This window comes from Suncus etruscus, chromosome 1, assembly GCF_024139225.1.
Source record: "Suncus etruscus isolate mSunEtr1 chromosome 1, mSunEtr1.pri.cur, whole genome shotgun sequence".
NCBI lineage: Eukaryota > Metazoa > Chordata > Mammalia > Eulipotyphla > Soricidae > Suncus > Suncus etruscus.
Genome location: NC_064848.1, coordinates 65,705,607 through 65,726,082, shown reverse-complemented (window position 1 = coordinate 65,726,082; position 20,476 = coordinate 65,705,607). Strand labels below are relative to the sequence as shown.

Genomic DNA, 20,476 nt, shown 5'->3' with positions numbered 1-20,476 from the left:
TGCTGGTAGGAATAATGACTGGTCCAGATTTTTTGGAAAAAATGTTATGAACATTCCTCAAAACAAAAAAAAAAAACTAGAAACTGAGCCCCATGTGAACCAACAGTACCACTCCTAAGAATATACTTTAGGAGGCCAGAATGATAGCACAGTAGTAGGGCATTTGCTTTGCATAAGGTCGACCTGGGAGGGACCCTGGTTTGATCCCTGGCATCCCGTATGATTCCCCCAAGCCTGCCAGGAGTGATTTCTCAGCACAGAGACAGGAATAAACCCTGAGTGCTGCCCGGTATGGCCCAAAAACAAAAAGAATATACCTTAGGGGCCCACAAACACTGCAGAAAAGCCCTTTGTTCTCCTATGTTCATTGCAACAATGTTCACAATAGCCAGAATCTGGAAACAACCCAAATGCCCAAGAACAAAAGAATGGATAAAGAAATGATGATACATCTGTACAATGGAATACTACACAGCAGTCAGGGAAGAAAAATGAAGTCATGAAATTTGCTGATAAATAGATGGACCTGGGAGTATTATGCTAAGCGAAATGAGTCAGAACAAGGGTAGTCATAGAATGATCACTGTCATTTGTGGGATATTAAGAAAAAAGTATAGTAATAAAATCCAGAGACAGTACAGAAGAGATCCAGGAGGATCAGACCATAGTAGGAAACTTTCCACAAATATCGGGAGAGTCCTGTTAGGGCAGAAAACGGGCAACTATGACAGTGATAGTTGAAAATACTATCCTGGGCAAAAACTGAGTGCTGATAGGTAAAGAGATATGATTCCCCTTTAGTAACAATATTGTAAACCACAGTGTCTAAAAGAAAAAAAGGAATAAAAAAAAGAAAAATGTCTGCCATAGAGGCAGACAGTAGGATGGGGAGGGAGGGAGGCCAAGAGGGAAACTGGGGACATTGGTAGAAGAAAATGTGGACAGGTGAAGGGTGTTGGACATTATATAACTGAAACTCAGTCATGAACAATTTTATGGCTATGTATCTCATGGTGATTCAATTAAAGAGTTTGTTTTATTATTGTTTTTTTATTATATGCCATACCTGTCAGTGTTCAGGCTCTTGTGCTCTTGGCTCTGCACTCAGAAATTGCTCCAGCCACATATGGTCCTCATATGGGGGAACCATATGAGGCCGGGGATAGAACCTGAGTCTATCCTAGGTTGACTGCATGCGAGGCAGTCTGACCCCTAAAGAATTTATTTTTAAAAAAGATATTTGAGTTGAAAAATAAAAAATGGGGCCAGAGTGATAGCACAGTGGTAGAACATTTGCCTTGCATGTGGCTGACCCAGGATGGACCTGGGTTCGATCCCCCATATGGTCCTGTGAGTCAGGAGTGATTTCTGAGCGCATAGCCCTGAGCTTCACCGTGTGGCCCCAAAACAAAAAAATAATAAAGGAAAATAATTCAAAAAGTGTGAATATCTCTGCTCAGGTACTTGGTGACCCCCAAGAACAACTGGAGAAGTGTCTTTTAGAAAAAAAAATCGATTAAAAAAATGAATATATGGGGCCGGAGAGATAGCATGGAGGTAAGGCGTTTGCCTTTCATGCAGGAGGTCATCGGTTCGAATCCCGGCGTCCCATATGGTCCCCCGTGCCTGCCAGGAACAATTTCTGAGCCTGGAGCCAGGAATAATCCCTGAGCACTGCCGGGTGTGACCCAAAAACCACAAAAAAAAAAAAAAAAAAATGAATATATGTGTAAAACTTTGGTTTAAGTGTTTTAGGGATAGAACTGGAATAGTCATGTTTATGAGAGTAGTCAGAATTTTCATAGCCATATACTACCTCTTGATTTCCAAATCCTCAAGTGTGCCAAGATGGTATAATACTACAGCAGGAGATAATAAAATATGATATGAAATGTATCCAAATTTTGTACTATTTTAAGACCTTTATTAGAAAATAGTCACTAATTTAGAAGTCAATTAATCAGACTACAGTAGAGAAAGTGAGTGAGTCTTGTGATGTACCAAAAAATAGAGTCAAACCCATAGCTCCAATTTAATTTTATTTAATACATCAATAACAATAATGTAGTGATAACTCATAAGTTTAGTAGTTTATGACATTTTAAGAAAGCATATACTATTAACATTCATATAAGGCATTATAAAAAGTTAGTAAGAAAATATTTACTGAAAAAATTTTTGAAAGCCTTGGTCCCTTTGGAAAGAACACAAGTTTTAAAAACTCCGAAGGAAAATTAAGTGGATATTTTTCCCTATAAAATATATAATGAACACGTGCTGGCATTTATGTTTGAAGTACCTGGAACAAAATGGGCCAGAATTTCAAAGGCAGCATGTACAAGGACTCCTTTCGTCTGACTTAGCACCAAATAGGAGTGACTATTTGAAGAGGACAGTGGAGTTTCTCAATCTCATACTGCCTCACTCTCCCTTATAGGCCTCAGTGCAGCAGAAGCTCACATTGCTATGCTATGTCCTCATTGCCCCACTAAGAAATTACTGATTTTTTTAAATGGGTGTTCAGATTGTCACTCCACAGTAGAGTCCTTTACCCTGAAGATAGGAGGATGTCAATAACACTAACAGGTGTCAGTTCGTAGGAATCAAATCTCCTTCATCCAGCTTGGTTACCTTCCTGGTTCATTTTGGGCTACCACATAAATTCTTTTCATTTTTCTACCTGTTAGCTGAAATTGCTATATCTATATTGATGGACTCATCCGCATGCAGAACTGATCTATTACTAATGACAAAATATGCTTTACATTGTGGCATTTTTTTTCTCATATTCTGTCACACTCATTGGTAGATCACACGTCTTAGGCAAAAAGAGAAACTGGCAAGTAAAATCCAGACCACACATTCCTTAATGTGATAACATCAGAAAACTTACATATCAAGTACATTTCCCAAAGAGAATTCATATTTGGTGTTTGTGCATGAATTTTTAATATCATTTTCTAACAAATCATAACACATTAAACATAACACATCAGTACTCAGATATTTTCAAAACATATGAACATAATGATTCTTAAGAAGATAATATATTTTACAGAAAATCAAAAACTCTAATGCTAATAACAGATGCATCTTAAAAATGTGAATAAATTTCTTAGTGTAAAGGCAGCAATGAATTTGCATCCTGAAACTGATCTAAAAATCCAGTAGCTTTTACCTGGAATTTTATAGATCTAACATCTCAAAAAAATGTACCGCAGTGCTAGAAATACTTTTTTGTTTTGGCTTAGACTACACAAGAGCCTCAATGATATACTTTCCCCACAGAACATGCAATTCTTTACTTTCCTAGATAAAGAATATTTGTCAGTCATTTCCTAAACAGTAGCTGGAATACTATCTCTGCTGTTCTTTTAATTATTCTCCATAAGACTTTTCAAAATTTTAAACATTGGGGCCAGATAATACACAACTGGCCTGGGTTTGATCCCCAGCATCTATATAGTCCCCTGAGCACTTCCAGGAGTGATTTCTGTGTTAAGAACCAAGAGTAAGCACTGAGCACTGGCAGATGTGGCCCAAATAACCCTCCCCCCAAAGAAAAGAAAATATTAAAACATCACAGATGATAATTGATTAAACTATACTAGTTGATTTCAAAAGATAGATCTGAGTATCTGACTTACTTGGCACATTTTTTTTTTATTTCCAGAATAAACCATCATAAATGAAACTAATTTTCAAAATATTCATACATGCCAGAATCTTAGGACAAGGAGCCTCAAAGTACACAGAGGAGGAGGAAGTGGAGAAGATTCTCATCTGACTTAAATTATATATATATTTTCCTCATGGAGTGACTGACGCTTTGTGGTTTACTTGTGGAACTTTTGTTTGTAGGAAAGCATATACATGGGGCCAGATCTTGTTAGTTTCTGTTCCGGTGAATACTTCCAACACGCCTTTTTTCCTAAGAGGACAGGAAAAAAATAAAAGTACATGTCTAGGGGCTGGAGCGATAGCACAGTGGGTAGGGCATTTGCCTTAACACGGCTGACCTGAGTTCAATTCTCAGCATTCCATATAGTTCCCCAAGCCTGCCAGGAGTTATTTCTGAATGTAGGACTAGGAACAACTGCTGGGTATGGCCCCAAAACAAAACAGAAAAGCCCACACAAGCATGTCTAGATTTCCATTGAGTTTATTCTAAGTTGTTCCTAAAGGAGGGTAAATGTGTGGGCAGGTGATGAGGTCCCTTGGCTCTCGGTGTGATCCGTACACAGTGGATATTTAAGACCTGGGTCCCTGAGTACCACCTGAAGTAGCCCCTGTGTGCTGTCATATAGTAACAACAACAACAACAAAAAAAAAAAAAAAACCAAACAAGTAAAACCCACAAAAGAGTATTACCTAGGTGTACAGGAGTTAGTACAGGAATTAGGATGCATTCCTTGCAAGCATGGGACCCTGGTGAAGTCCCCATCATTAACTCCCCAACCCTGCATCTCTGAGTATGTAATGTCTCTGAAGGCTGTCTCACCTCCCCAGCACATTTAACCCTTGACCTCAAGCACTACTGGATAGTATTGAAGGCACCTTGCACCATAGCTCCAAAGTGGTACCATATCCTCAGGTTCTACCATTGAACCTTCTTGGCCCACTTAACTGAGTGAATCCTTGAGGTACACTTGGGATAGAATACCTTATTATTTATGATGTATATATCATATGCTAAATCTTACATATAACATTAAAAATTAAAATTTTATTATTTCAAAAATGAGAAAAAAATTTTAATTATTTCAATTAAGTAACAGCTTATGTTACCACTAAGTTTCCAAATTCAGGGCCTGTTAGACACCTAAATATCCACTTTGATGTCTTGAGTAAAACTATTTGCTAATATTTGATTATCCTTCCTTCTTTCTCTTCAGTTCACCACCCCCCCTGCTCTCTCTCTCTGCAAGTTCTGAGAAAGGAAAATAAGTGGTTTATGGTTCAATCTGACTTGCCAGTAAATCACAGCTAAAGTATATTTGATCCAATTTCCTGGGGTAATATGGTGAAGAACACAAAAAAAAAAAACTGGGGTTTGCTTTTCAAAAAAGATTCTGGGGCCCGGAGAGATAGCACAGCGGCGTTTGCCTTGCAAGCAGCCGATCCAGGACCAAAGGTGGTTGGTTCAAATCCCGGTGTCCCATAGGGTCCCCCGTGCCTGCCAGAAGCTATTTCTGAGCAGACAGCCAGGAGTAACTCCTGAGCACTGCCGGGTGTGACCCAAAAACCAAAAAAAAAAAAAAAAAAAAAAGATTCTGGTATTCCTCTTGCATCTCCTCCTCCTCCAATCTATTCACATACACACAATGAATAACGGCTGTACCTAAAGAACTCTATAATTCATACTTTCTGAAAACAGGTCTACTCTGCAACCCTCTTTACTATTTCAAAATATTTCACTGAGGACAAAATTATTTCTTTCTCTATTATTTCACAACATCTGCAACAGTTAAGATTAAAATCATTTCTATTGTTTTTTGGGTAAGAAATATTTGTTAAGAAGAGAGTATGTAAATACTGTGTAGTACTTAAGTTCTGGATTTACAAAGCTTTCATTAGAAGAAGCATCCAAAGAAGAAAACAGATTAAGCAAGGGTTTAATACCAGTTTAATAAATGGTGGGTGGGGATTTGAAATTTGCCTCTGTATTACCTCTTCAATATTTGCAGTCTAGCTCCTGTCTTGCTCAAACCAAAGGACTGGACTGTTTTGATAATAAGTTGTTACTCAGCAAGCAAATGCATAAAAAGTAAAGGGTGTGCAAAGCAATCCTCTGCAGGAGAAGAAAAAGCTGATTAAGGAAACTGGATTGTTTCTTTGTGGGGTGGGGTGGGTGGTATGGCATGTGACAATCAAGCATGCACTCTATCACAGCACTTGATTTTGTATTCAGAACAGTTCCCATATTTGTTGTGGAATATTATTCCCTGAAGAACAGACAAAAACTGAAAATAAGGATGGTAGAATAGGACAGCAGTTAAGGCATTTTCTTGCATGCAGGCGACGTGAGTTAAACCCCTGGCATCCCAGAGGGTCCTTCAAATCTACCAGGAGAGATTCTTGAGTGCAGAGCCAGGAGTTATTGCTGAGCACAACGGGTATGGCCCCCAAACAAAAAGACTCTTAAAAATAGAAGCTTTTAAAGACTATTAGCAAACTGAGGGTTGGTTGCCATTGTGTATTCTTCTTGGCTCTAATGTCTACTATCACATCATTTAGTTTGCCTGAAGCAGCCCTTCCTTTACCACATGGTAAAGTCTGGATCTGGTGGACCAGTCACAGCTCCAGGTGTATCTCAATAATTAGAACTACTCTTTGACCAGTGAGTGGTCAGCAATGAGCAGGAGAAGCTGGAGAGACAGTATACATAGCTGTCCAAGGTTTGATCCCCAACCCCTGCATTTAAGCCCTAAGCACTGCCAGAAGTGATCCCCGTGTACAGAGTCAGGAGTAAGCTCTGTGTGTGACTCAAAAAACCAAAACAGAAAAACAAGGGGCAGGAATCGCAGCCTCAAACAGTTCTGATATCCCCTGATTAAGACTGTTCATGTGGGGCCGGAGAGATAGCATGGAGGTAAGGCATTTGCCTTTCATGCAGGAGGTCATTGGTTCGAATCCCGGTGCCCCATATAGTCCCCCGTGCCTGCCAGGAGCAATTTCTGAGCCTGGAGCCAGGAATAACCCCTGAGCACTGCCAGGTGTGACCTAAAAACCAAAAAAAAAAAAAAAAAGACTGTTCATGTTGGTCCAGTCTAAGTGATGCTCAAGACTTCTGTTCATTGGTGAAAAGGTGATTCTGAACCACTCATTATAGAGAATGTCCAGGAAACTGCAACTATGAAAGTAAAGGGTGTGAAAAGCTGTCTTCTGCAGGAGAAGAAGCTGACTAAGGAGACTGATTATTTCCTGCAACTATGCAGGACCAAGTTAATTCACAGAGTTATAAAGACAGCAGAACAAGGGGTCGGAGCAGTGGTGCAAGTGGTAAGGCATCTGCCTTGCCGGCACTAGCCTAGGATGGACCGTGGTTTGATCCCCTGGTGTCCCATATGGACCCCCAAGCCAGGAGCGATTTTTGAACTCATAGCAGAAGTAACACCTGAGCATCACTGAGTGTGCCCCCCTCCCTTGCAAAAAAAAGACAGCAGAACAGGTCATAGCATCTGCTGTGCATACAGGAAGCCTAGGTTCAATCCTACATTGCATGGTTCCACCCACATCATCACTGGTTGTGACCCTCAAGCAAAATGTCATGAGTATCTAATAAGAATAGCCAGGTATGGCTCCAAAACTGAGCAAAACAAAAAAAGTCAACGCAGAATAAGAGAAAAATGGCTGAGGGCCGGAGCAGTAGCACAGCGCGTAGGGCATTTTGTCTTGCATGCAACCGACCCAGGTGTGATCCCCAGCATCCCATTAGTCCCCATGAGTAATTTCTGAGAACAGAACCAGGAGTAATGCTTGAATGCCACAGGGTGCGGCCCCAAAACAACCCCCTCCGAAAAAAAAAAGAAAGGAAAATTGCAAACTGAGTTATTTTCAAGCTCATGGTGGGCTGACTGTGAAGCCCAAACTACCTTTTGAACTGCTGTTACACAGCTAATAAATGTCTTATTGTTTAAACCAATTGGAACTGAACCTTCTCATATTATAGCACTTTAACTCTAAAGCATGGAAATGCCAAAATGGACTCAGTTCTTCCTCAAGCAAGGAAAGTTGTGAAAAATGACAAACTCACCGGTAGTATTCCAGGACTGGCTCTGTTTCAGCTTCATAGGTCTTAAGTCTCTTAATAACTGTTTCTGGTCGATCATCCTCACGCTGAATCAGAGGTTCTCCAGTCTCGTCATCAATGCCCTAAACAGAAGTTTGAAGAGGCCAGCATCAAAATCTTATTCCTGCAGGATATTTTGATAAGCAGTTTTATATATGTATAAATATATACATTTTAAATAGACATCTCCTTTATGAAAACAGACACACCAATATATATATACCTGTGTTGTATCTATCTATCTATATATATATATTTATATACTTCTAATATAACCATAATTAAATCCAGACCCAAGATTCCAGGATCATTTCCAGAGTCAGTGTCCTGTCAATAAAAAACCTTGTAAGCTGCCAAATAGCTATACATTTATAAAATTACTTCACCTGTTAACTAGAAATCTCAACAGTAAGCCAAAGTGTCTAAGTGTCACTAATCTTGACTGCCCTAAACTTAACTCCTAACACAATCCCTGGCACAATAAAGTTTTGGAAGGAACAATAACCTCCTGTTCTGCTCCTTCTTTTATTACCATGCTGAGTGGAGTAGAGACAACTTTGCCAAGGAATCTGAGATTCCACCCTCAAGAGTTTTGGTCAATGTAGGCTTTCCAAGATCAAAATTCAAAAATGTAGGGGCGAGAGAGGCCTTCTCTATAGAAGATGATGTCAGTTCCTCCACCAGCACTCACCAAAGTCTTGGGAGGGTTGAATTCCATGTTGTAGACTCTGCCACTCTTTGGATGGATCCAACGAGCAGTGAGGCGCTGCTTAATTACCTCAAAGGGCACATTCAGATTAATTACTGTGTCTATCTGGTAGGTTCTGTCCAGGACTTCTGCCTGTGGGAGTGTCCTTGGAAAACCTGTATAAAAATAAGGGATTTAAAGAAAAAAAAAGAATAAAGAGAGAAATGAGACGGGATAGAAAGAAGAGAGTGCAAAGCACTCTGAAAAAAGCAGTTAACAGCAGGCTAGCAAGCCCTAGTCATAGATTAACTGTGGTAGTGTTAGTATGTCCACATGGTTCCCTGGGGACTTCGAGAGTAACACCTTGAGCACAGAGCCAGGAGTATCCCCACCACTGCCAGCTGCAGCCGCAAAACAAAACAATACAAAAAATATTAAGCCTCCAGCAACTCCATCCCTCCTTTAAAAATGAAAAATCACCCTAACATAAGAATTCTGGAGATGAAAAGTGGCAGCTGATGGTAACAATCTCCTCTGGTGATACCCCTGCTTGAAATAAAATAGTCTCAAAGGAGAGAGAAATGAAATCACAAGTGAACAGGTTGTAGAAATCATAAGACCCATTTCTCTCATTCCAATTTGATAAAGAACCTGACCCAGAAAAGAAAATCTACCTGAGGCTTCAAGGTGGTGGTTAACAGAATTTAGTCTCCCTTTGCACCATTACTATAATCTGTAATCTACCATTACTGTGAGTGGTCCATGACATGCTCATGCTTCTGTCCACTCATTTGGGGAAGCTGTGATACCTGAGGCAGCCACATACCATCCAACAGCCAGTTATACTGGGTGAGATTTTTTAGCTCATGAAGTACCAGCCGGGTCATGACATCATCGGGGATGAGCTTGCCTTGGTCAATGAAAGTCTTGGCTAGCACACCAATTTCTGCAAGAGAGGAGAGAGATACAGAAATCAGCAAAGGCAATTGTTGGATACTATTGTAGGTCCTCAGATCTGACTATCTACAGAAATCTGTGTGTGTGTGTGTGTGTGTGTGTGCATGTGTGTGTGTAAGAGAGACAGAGAGAGACAGAGATCCCTGGCATCCCTTATTGTCTCCCCAAGTCCACCAGGAGAGACCTTGAGTACTGCTGGGTGTAACCCAGAATCAAAAATAAATAAAGATCTTAACATCTTGGGGCTGAAGCAATAGTACAGCATGGGTGGAGTACTTGCCTTGCATACAGCCAACCTAAGTTCAATCTTCAGAATCCCATATGGTCCTGAGCAGCTCCAGGAGTAATTCCTGAATGCAGAGCCAAGAACTGAGCATAGTAGTGTGACCAAAATAAATAAATAAGATTCTTTACATCAGCTCTTTTTTTTTGGGGGGGGGGGGGTCACACCTGGCAGTGCTCAGGAGTTACTCTTGGCTCTACACTCAGAAATTGCTCCTGGTAGGCTCGGGGGACCATATGGAATGCTGGGATTCGAACCACTGCTGGATGCAAGGCAAACACTCTACCTCCATGCTATCTCTCTGGCCCCAACATCTGCTCTTTTTAGTTCTTCTTTTTGAATTATTTAGGGTTGAGTTCTGAAAGGGATAACTAAGATAACATATGCACAGACTTTTAATGTACAGACCTCTCTTCTCCAGGCTTGTGACCAATGCTTTGGAGAAATAAAAGCTCATTCTCATCAGAGTATTTGAGGGGAAAAAATGTAAAAACTAACACTTGGAGCCAGAGCAATAGTAGGGTAGGACACTTGCCTTGCATGTGACCAATCTGGGTTCAATTCCCAGCACCCCACATGTTCCCCTGAGCCCATTAGGTGTGATCCCTATGCTCAGAGCCAGGAGTAATCCCCAAGCACAGCAGGTGTAGTTCTCAAACCAAAAGAAACCAAGAAACAAAAGACTAACAATTTTCTGGGGCTAAGTTCCTAAAACTGGTCCTGGTTCCTCCTCTCACAATTTCTCTTTAGGTCAAGTCCTCTACTAATCTCTCTACTTGGATCAGGGAGAATACAGAGGTTAAAGCACTTGTCTTGCATGCAGCTGACCTCAGTTTCATCCAAAGCACTGTATGGGCCCTCATGAGCACCATCAGGCACAAGCATAGAGCTCAGCATAGCCCCAGAGTACCACAAGGTGTGGTCAAAAGCACCCAAAATAATCCCTCAATTAATGACAACAAGTGGATTGAAATGATGGAATTAACAGTGTGCATGATTTCCTCAGCATCACAGAAACCTTAAGAAATGATACTTGGGGCCCGGAGAGATAGCACAGCGGCGTTTGCCTTGCAAGCAGCCGATCCAGGACCAAAGGTGGTTGGTTCGAATCCCGGTGTCCCATATGGTCCCCCGTGCCTGCCAGGAGCTATTTCTGAGCAGACAGCCAGGAGTAACCCCTGAGCAACACCGGGTGTGGCCCAAAAACCAAAAAAAAAAAAAAAAGAAATAATACTTGGAGCCAGAGAGATAGCATGGAGGTAGGGCATTGGGCTTTCATGCAGAAGGATGGTGGTTCGAATCCCAGCATCCCATATGGTCCCCGAGCCAGGAGCGATTTCTGAGCATAGAGCCAGGAGTAACCCCTGAGTGCTGCCGGGTGTGATCCAAAAACCAAAAGAAAATAAAAAGAAATGATACTTGGCTCTGCCTCTCAGAAGTAGAAGAGGCAGCTGAAAGAATCCATTCTTAAATTATTTGAATTAGTAAATGAGGATAGCAAATTTCAAAGTGCAAGATGAATATATGGGGCCTAAGAGCTAGACTGCAAGATGTCCAATTCTGATCACCAGGACGATGTGGCCCCCAGGACACTGCCAAGGAGAAAGCTACAGCACCATGCTGGAGTAGCTAGAAATAGCTGCTGGGTACCACTGTGGTGTAGATTTCTATTCCAATCCACCACCTCCCAGCCAAAGATGAGTATCTGAAAACTTAGCAATGAACATTCTTAAAATGAAATGAAAACTTTATTCACAACTAAAACAATAAAAAAAACACAATACACTTTTTAACAGCACAGAACCAGGGCCAGATCAATGCACAACAGGAAGGGCATTTGCCTTGCACATAGTCAACCCAGATTCGATCCCCGGCTTCCCATATAGTTTCCTGAATAATTTCTGAATGCAGAGCCAGGAGTAACCCCTAAGCACTACTGGGTATGACCCCAAAATAAAAACAAAACTAACTAACAAGGCACAGAATCAGAAGGTGCTGGGCAGCCAAGGAGCATGGACTGAGATGATGATGATGCCCCAAACTCCTACACCTTAGGATGGTATCTGTGGCTGCCTGAACAACACTTGTCCAGGGTAGAGTCAACTGTGACTCCAGCTCACAGGAGTAGGAGCTGGAGTTGGACACCTGGCAGGAGGCATGCCCATGGTGTGGCCAAAAACAAACAAACAAGCAAAAGAATTGTAAATAATGAAGCATTTGTCTTGAATGGGCATATAACAATTCGTAACATTACAATTGAACAACAGCAACAAAACCCAGATATTTTGAATTGGAGATTTTTATTTCTGAGGCAGAAAACATTTAGATATGACAAAATGCAAAGGTAGAAAAATTCATAATAAGGGGACAAAGGATATGGCTCAGTAGTAGTGTGCTTTTGGAACATCTGCAAAGAGCCCTAAGTCTGATCTCCAACACCACCAAGGTGATCCCAGGACCTCCAAGTACCACTAGGTGTGGCCCTTTACAAAAAAAATCATCTCATCATAATGCAATTTCATTTTATGGACACTTGATTTGTGGTCAGCCTGCCCCTACAAATATGGAATATACAGGGTGGGGCCCTGGACTACAAAAAACAAAAAGGAAAGAGCTCCTTCTGCAGCTGATTCAAAGTACCTCTGTAAATTCAGCTCCCTGGACTCAATTTTATTTCATACAACCTACAAACAAAATCTGTGGAAATAAAACACAGAAGAAATTCAAAGCAAATGAAAAATGTTAAATTATAAGAAGAGAAAATAGACAACAAAAGAATAATGACATATCAAGAAAATGCCCCCCCCCAATAAAGACAATGCCTAAAGTGTATTCAGTAACCACTCAAAATGTTAATGATCTAGAACTTCCACCCATTTCAAAACAAAAAAAGTGCAGAATAGATTAAAAAGCAAAATCCCAGAGCCAGGAAAGTAGCTGTAAGGACTGGAGCACATGTTTCCCCAGTAAGCACCACCGGACAGTGTGGCTGTAGTGGGCCTCCAACCCTTTCCAGGAGGCTGATGCCCCCAGAACTTCTGGGCCTCAGTAATAGTACTGCAGTCAATATAGAATAGTAAATCATTTCAACTCCATTTATTAATATGGACAGATCCACTCAAAGCAGAATAAAGAACATTCTAAAAAAACGAACTAGAACCAATGGGCTAAAATAGACATTTATAGAACTCTTCACCTTCCAAAAGCAGAATTTACTTTTTTCCAAGTGCACATAATATGGGGGATATTTCCCCTAACAAAAACCCAATCCCAGGTTAGGACAGTCCCCTGGGCTATTGCTCAGTGTTGGTCTTATAATATAAACTGACAACAAAAATGCATTGAAGGGGCTGGAGAAGTGGCGCAGCAGTAGGGCATTTGACTTGTACATGGTTGACCTAGGACGAACTGCAGTTCAATCCCCGTCATCCAATGTGCTCCCTCACACCAGGAGTGATTTGAGTGCAGAGCCAAGAATAACCCCTGAGCATCACCAGGTGTGGCCCAAAAACCAAAAAAAAAAAAAAAAAAAAAAAAAAAAAGGCATTCAAGAATAGAATTGTTTATAGGAAAATAGAAAAAACAAACAAAAAAAAGAGATAAGACAGGTTTGGGTCTTCTAGATGTAGAAGGCAACACAGTAAAAATAAAATAGACCACTGTCATGATTTTACTCTATATTTTAATGGTGCCTTTTGATTGACTGTTAAATATCCCAGTTTGCTCCTAATGTACGCATTAAATTTTGATGTGCTCACTAACCATTCTTTATTTGGGGGGGGGGGATATTGTTTTTCTGTTTTGTTTTGTTTTGTTTTGTTTTGTTTTTGGAACACATCCGGCAGCACTCAAGGGTTACTCCTGGCTTTGCACTCAGGGGCAGGCTCAGGGGACCATATGGGATTCTAGGAATGGAACCTGGATCTGTCCCAGGTCAGCTGCATGTAAGGCAAAGGCCTTACTTAATGCTGTGCCATCTCTCTGCCCCCCCCTTTTTTTATTATTTATTTTTATTTTTATTTTATTTTTGGGTCACACCCAGCAGCGCTGAGGTTACTCCTGGCTCTATGCTCAGAAATCGCTCCTGGCAGTCTCAGGGACCATATGGGATGCCAGGATTCGAACCACTCTCCTTCTGCGTGCAAGGGAAATGCCCTACCTCCATGCTATCTCTCCAGCCCTCTGCACCCCCTTTCTAATTGTTCTAAATGTCTTATCAACTTAAACAATAACATCTGGGAACTAGGGTAGGTGCCCATATTGTATTGAATAAATGGCCAATCTATACACTCACAGCTTCCTAGGTGACCCTAAAACTTGGACAGTCCACTTATGTTTCTTTGTCTCATTCTCCTTGCGCCTGTCTCATGCTGGATGGAGTGTCAATCCAATTTAGATACAAAGAACTTTTTCACGGATAGATTATATGCTTAGCTGCACAAAATAAGAAATCAGTAATTTAGGAATATTGAAGTCATACCCATAAATCTCTTTTTTAATCATCATGTTATAAAATTAGAACTCAAACCCCAAAAGAAAATCAGAGACTAGGGATGTGGTTCAGTGTAAAGTACATGCCTTGCATGTATAAGATGTAAGTTCCAAAAAAAAATATGTGAGTTCAATCTCCAGGATCACATATGCACACAATAATAATTAGAAAACCTCAAACATGTGAGATTAAAACATATTACTTCTTAGCAACCATGGGTCAAAAAGGAAATTAAAGCAGTAATTTCAAAACAGATTATGAAATGAAAACACAAGTTATTAGAAGCTATAGGATACAAAGTCCAGACTGACAATATAGCAAGAAGGGTGCCTGCCCTGCACCTGGTATGCCCAGGTTCAACCCCCAACTTTCCATATGGTCACCTGAGACTGCAAGGAATGATCCCTGAGTGCAGAGACACTGTTGCTGAATGTGACCCAAAAACCAAAAGAAAAAAAAAAACCCTATGGGATACAACAAATGTGGGACTACAAGGGGGTACTAACAAAAAATAAAGACCTTCATAAAGAAATAACTTGACTAGAACCATAAAACCTTACAGCTAAAGGAACTAGATAATGAACAACATGTATAACTGATAGTAGAATTAAGGATTTTCAAAAAGATAAAATCGATAAACATTTAGCCAGGCTACAAATGAGAGAACATTCTAATGAATAAAATCAGAAATAAAAGTAGAAAAACTACAACAGATATGAAAATGCAAAGTATTATCAATTCTAACATAAACAGTTACAGTCCAACAAATAACCTAGAAGAAATCCTAAATTTGGAGACCTAATCAAGAGTGCAATGGGCAGGCACTATCCTTGCATACAGCTGACCCAAGTTGGATCCCAGGTAATCCATATGGTACCTTGAGGCAACCAGGAGTTATCCCTGAGTACAGAGTCAAAAATAAGCCCTGACCACTGCTGGGTGTGGCCCAAAAACAAAAACAAAGAAATTTTTAAATTTGTAGATTTATAATAGGGAAGTTAGGGCCTACACCTAGGATGTGCTCAATTCAGGTTCTATTACGTCGAAGCACAGCATGGTCCCTCCAGCCCAGCATAGCTGAAGATAATAACCCTGGAGTCCCTTGAGTAGTGTATGGCCAGAACCACAGGGTCTGAACAAGCACCACATCCTCAGACCCTTGCAGTACTCAACTCTTGCCTATTGGTCAAAAAAAAAAAAAAAATCAATCGTGGGGCCCCAGACTAGTATTAGTGGTCTTAGCCAAAACAATGAGACAAGAAATAGGGGCCCGAAGAGATAGCACAGCGGCGTTTGCCTGCAAGCAGCCGATCCAGGACCAAAGGTGGTTGGTTCGAATCCCAGTGTCCCATATGGTCCCCCATGACTGCCAGGAGCTATTTCTGAGCAGACAGCCAGCAGTAACCCCTGAGCACCGCTGGGTGTGGCCCAAAAACAACAACAACAAAAAAAAAAAAAAAAGAAGAAGAAATCCAGGTTGGAAATGAAACTACCCTTATTTATTAAAGGTATGCTAAAATATAAGTATGGGGGCCAGAGAGATAGCATGGAGGTAGGGCATTTTCCTTGCATGTAGAAGGATGGTGGTTCGAATCCCGGCATCCCATGGCCCCCAAGCATGCCAGGAGCGATTTCTGAGCATAGAGCCAGGAGTAACTCCTGAGCACTGCCAGGTATGACCCAAACCCTCCCCCCAAAAAAACCCCTAAATATAAGTATGAAGTGTTAAAAACTTATCTGAAAAACTATTAAAAATGATGAGTGCAGAACAAAGTGGTTACAAAACTAATACAAAGTCTGGTGCAAATATATATGCAATATATAATATAGTATAATATAATATAATATACAATAATTATATATACTATATAAGTGAATGAGAAGAAAGCAGGAAAGCCATTCTATCCAGAATGTCATGCCAAAAAAAAGTCAAATACCTAGCAACGAATGTAATGAAGTGAAAGATCTGTATAACAAAACCATAGTATGGTAGATAAGCACCTGTCTTGCATGCAGCAGACGCAGGTCCAATCCCAAACACAACACACATTGTCTCCAGACTCCCTCTAGGAATGATCCTTATGCACATAGGCAGGGTAAGCCCTGAACATCAACAGGAGATTTATTTAATTAATTAATTTATTTTTAAAGATTGACCACTTTATTAAAGTTTGTTATTCAGATACCATGTTTCAAATTTTTACCCTCTCTCATAATTATATGCAAGGACTCTTACCAGTACATTCTTTAGACATTGATGATATTTTATTCCTTTGCCAATAATTCAATGCTCTATCTGAATAGACTCCTCAAAAAGATACCATTTGCCTTTTAATTAAAAATGTATCAATTATAAGGGGCAGAGAGATAGTATAGTGGTGGGGTATGGCCAACCATGGACAGAATGGGGTTCAATCTCCAGCATCCCATATGGTCCCGCAAGACTGCCAGGAGCGATTTCTGAATGCAGAGCCAGGAGTAACACCTGAGTGTCACTGGGTGTGACCCAGAAAAAAAATGAACCAGTTTGGGGCCAGATGCTGCAGCTGAGTCATCCCAGGTAAGCCAGATCTCTGGGCTAAAACCTCTGGAGTTTTCTTAGGATGTGGGATGGTGAGTCCCAGCCATGCAAGAATGCCCAGCACCCCACCCCCATCTAACTGCCTCTGGTAGACAACAGCCAAGTTGCACAACTAATCTTGAAAAGACACCAAGCTACTGAATCATCCCAATACCATACAGCTCCTAGAACTCTCAGTTGTATACTCAGCCACATAACAACTCCAAATTTCACAGTATTGACAACTTAGTAGGATCACAGTGATTAAATGGGAAAGTTGCTTAAAAGCCCACTAAGCTCAAGGAGTGAAGATAATATTGAAGGCATAATTAGCACCTAACAGCTCAGAAAATTCTCAATGACCTTTATAAAATGATTGTAAGGTACATACTGTAACAAGAAATAGAATAAATCAAATTCTTTTCTGCCTGTTAAAGGGGGTAGACTTGATAGGGAGAGTGGGAAAGGGGTACACTGGTGAATAAAGTCACACTGGTGGTGGGATTGGGATTGGAACAATGAATAACTTCAACAATTGTCTTATAAACAACTTTGTATAGCATAGTGTTTAAATAAAGTCAAGTATTCAAACAATGATCAATTTGTGAGTTTCACACCTATCACCTCTACAAAACAAAAATATTTTCAAAATAAATTATTAGGGCTGATGAGACAGCACAGAGGTTAAAGGAGCTTTGTCTTCCAAACAGCCAAACCTAGCTTGGGAACCTCTGGCACAAATGATGCTGGCCTATGTACAGGGAGTCTGGATCAGCCCTCATGCATATCTGGGCCTGGTTCTCAAATAGATAATAGACAAAACACATAATAGATAAATAGACTAAATAGATAACAGGCTATTAAAAATAATTTTCTGCAATTACACACAAAAACAGAAAGGGAAATGTAAAGAGAAATAGGAACAGTTGAAAGCAGATTTCACTTTAAGAACAATAAACAGAATTCTAAAGTATAAAATACTCTAACGTGAGAGATAGGATCATATTGTAAAAAACACCATCTTAAATTCTATTAAAAATATATGTTGGGGGGCTAGTGAGGTGGCGCTAGAGGTAAGGTGTCTGCCTTGCAAGCGCTAGGCAAGGAAGGACCGTGGTTCGATCCCCCGGCGTCCCATATGGTCCCCCCAAGCCAGGGGCAATTTCTGAGCACTTAGCCAGGAGTAACCCCTGAGCATCAAACGGGTGTGGCCGAAAAAAATATATATACATACGTTGGGTTAAAGTCAATGACAACAGAATCAAGAGACCCAAAGTACAACAAGCTACACACAAAACGGACTTGTTACACTAGCAGTCCAGGGGGCTAAGGGTGGAGACAGGGGAAGCATGCTAGGAACTGAGGCAGAGGGAGGTCAACGCTGGTGATGGGAATTGCCCTAATTCACTGTCACTGTGACTTGTAAAAAATTTAACTTGCCCTTGAAAAAATATATATGTATATGTGTTGGGATGATCCTTTCATTAATGCTCAGGGGATCTGGGAGGCCAATCTGTGCAGGTCTGATCAGACAAGTGCTTGGGATCAACGACGAAGTGCTGCCCAGATTGGAGGGTGCTGAGGGCCTTAGAGGAGCTTGAGAGGGACAGAGAGGGAATGTGAGAATCAGTAGTGCCAGAGATTGAACACAAAACCTCAGCATGTAAGACATGCTCTAGTCCTCACTTTAATTCTGTATCTCCTTTAAAAACCTATTAATGGCCCAAATCAGCCCCAAATCAGTTTGAATGAGCTGAAAATTTGTTGAAGCAGATATGAAGTATCAAATGGGGGGGGGTCTGAGCAGTCTGGGCAGATCAATTTTCCTACATATGTTAAGAGACAGGGTTGTAGAGAATTAGCCAAGTGCCTGCCAAGACTGCTTTTGGCATTGTTATGTAATAAAACTTTACATTATTATGGAATAAAAACAATCAAACAGTGTTATGTATGAAAATATTTTGATAGAAAAATGAAACCAAAAGAATGACAAGGAATGATTCCAAGGAGCAGGAGTGGTGTGTGGGTTTATTATTACTGTTTACTTCTGTTTTTCCTTATATCAGGTGATGATTCTAAACTTCAGCTATTAAGTAATCACTGGTTATAAAACATATCAGCTTCATAAAATGATGCCTAGATAGAAAACCAGAAGTATCTTATTAACAGAAATTCTACTCTATACATGTTTTGAAGTTAATACAGCTGCTGACAAATGTTCATATAAGTGTATAATCTCAATTCCTTATAGTAAGGAATGATCAGAGCATAACTGAACAACAATAGAAAAGCTTTTAAAGTAAATATTCTGCAATCTGGATGAAATTAAAGATCATTTCCAAGACTATGTAATGATGTGTGAAATTGTCCACAAAAGTGAGAAAAGGTATGCAAGAAATAATTTAGCATACTACCATCTTGCAAATACATTAAGAAGCAACAGGGAAAAGGGGGGGAGGGAATGGAACGAGAAATAAAGCACATAAAGAAAAAACACTAGGGCCAAAGAGATAGCATAGCAGGTAAGGCACTTGTCTTGCATGTGGTGGATACTGTTTCAATGCCAGGCACCACAATCGGTCCCCTGAGCACTGCCAGAACTGATCCCTGGGCACAAAGCATAAAACAGGGAATAAGCCCTGAGCACTGCTGGGTGTGTCTCCCCCCAATACAAAACATAGCAAAAACAAAATAATAAAATAAAGCAAACAGAATCAGATCCCCTTCCCCAGCATTTCTCGCATGCCAAATGCTCAGCTATTTGGGATGCCCAGGGCCACCTCAACCAACCCATTATCCCAGAACTGCAAAAGGAAGGGAAGAGGGAAAATTCAATTTAAGAAATTTGGGCAGAATGCCTTCCTTGCATAAAGCTGACCCTGGCTCACATCACCCCCTATGTACAGAGCAGGAGTAAACAGTGAGCACATGAGGAGATGGGGTGGCCCCCAAACAACAAAAGAATAAACAAACAACATTATCTCTTACATTTTTAAAAGTTTAATTAGCTTTTGGGGCTGGAGCAATAGCACAACGGTAAGACATTTGCCTTGCATGTGGCCAATCCAGAACTGTCCTTGGTGCGATTCCCACATCCCATTGGTCCCCCAATCCTGCCAGGAGCGATTTCTGAGTGCAGAGACAGGAGTAGCAGAGACAGGAGTAACAGTGCCACCCGGTGTGACTCCTCCCCCAGTTTAATTAGCTTTAAATTCCGTTGTTAATATACTTTGTAATTTTGATGTATCTTTAACTATGCTAAAGCTGGTCTACCAACCATATACACAATAAAACTAGTTCTGATAAAATTCTTTTTCTTTTTTCCTTCTTTTTTTTTTGAGTGGGGGGGCGGTGTCATATCTGACTATGCTCAGGGGTTTTTCCTGGCTCTGCACTCAGAAATTACTCCTGGCAGGTCTCAGGGGACCATACCTGATGCCAGGTAGGCTGAGTGCAAGACAAGCATCCTATCTATTATGCTATCACTCTGGCCCCTTAAAAATTCTAATAAAAATTCTTTATTCTGGGGCTGGAGACATAGCCCAGCGGTAGGGCATTTCCCTTGCATGCAGAAGGAAGGTGGTTCAAATCCCATCAACCCATATGGTCCCTGGAGCCTACCAGAAGCAATTCCTGAGTGAAGAACCAGGCGTACTGGTAACTCCTAAGCGCTGCCTGTTGTGACTCAAAAAAAACAAAAACAA

General features: G+C 40.7%; 1 protein-coding gene across 2 annotated transcripts in view; it reads right to left on the bottom strand.

Annotated features, from left to right (window-relative positions):
• Window positions 1-3,637: 3,637 nt before the first annotated feature.
• The window catches only part of AK3 (adenylate kinase 3), an 88,367-nt gene continuing 71,528 nt past the window's right edge, over window positions 3,638-20,476 (bottom strand). For both annotated transcript variants that reach the window (XM_049774028.1, XM_049774019.1), the window contains exons 2-5: window positions 9,307-9,426; window positions 8,484-8,656; window positions 7,757-7,875; window positions 3,638-3,931 (exon numbers count right to left, since the gene is read on the bottom strand). In XM_049774028.1, the coding sequence (XP_049629985.1) occupies window positions 3,811-3,931; window positions 7,757-7,875; window positions 8,484-8,656; window positions 9,307-9,426 (533 nt within the window). In that variant the 3' untranslated portion in view covers window positions 3,638-3,810. The remainder of the gene's footprint in view (window positions 3,932-7,756; window positions 7,876-8,483; window positions 8,657-9,306; window positions 9,427-20,476) is intronic.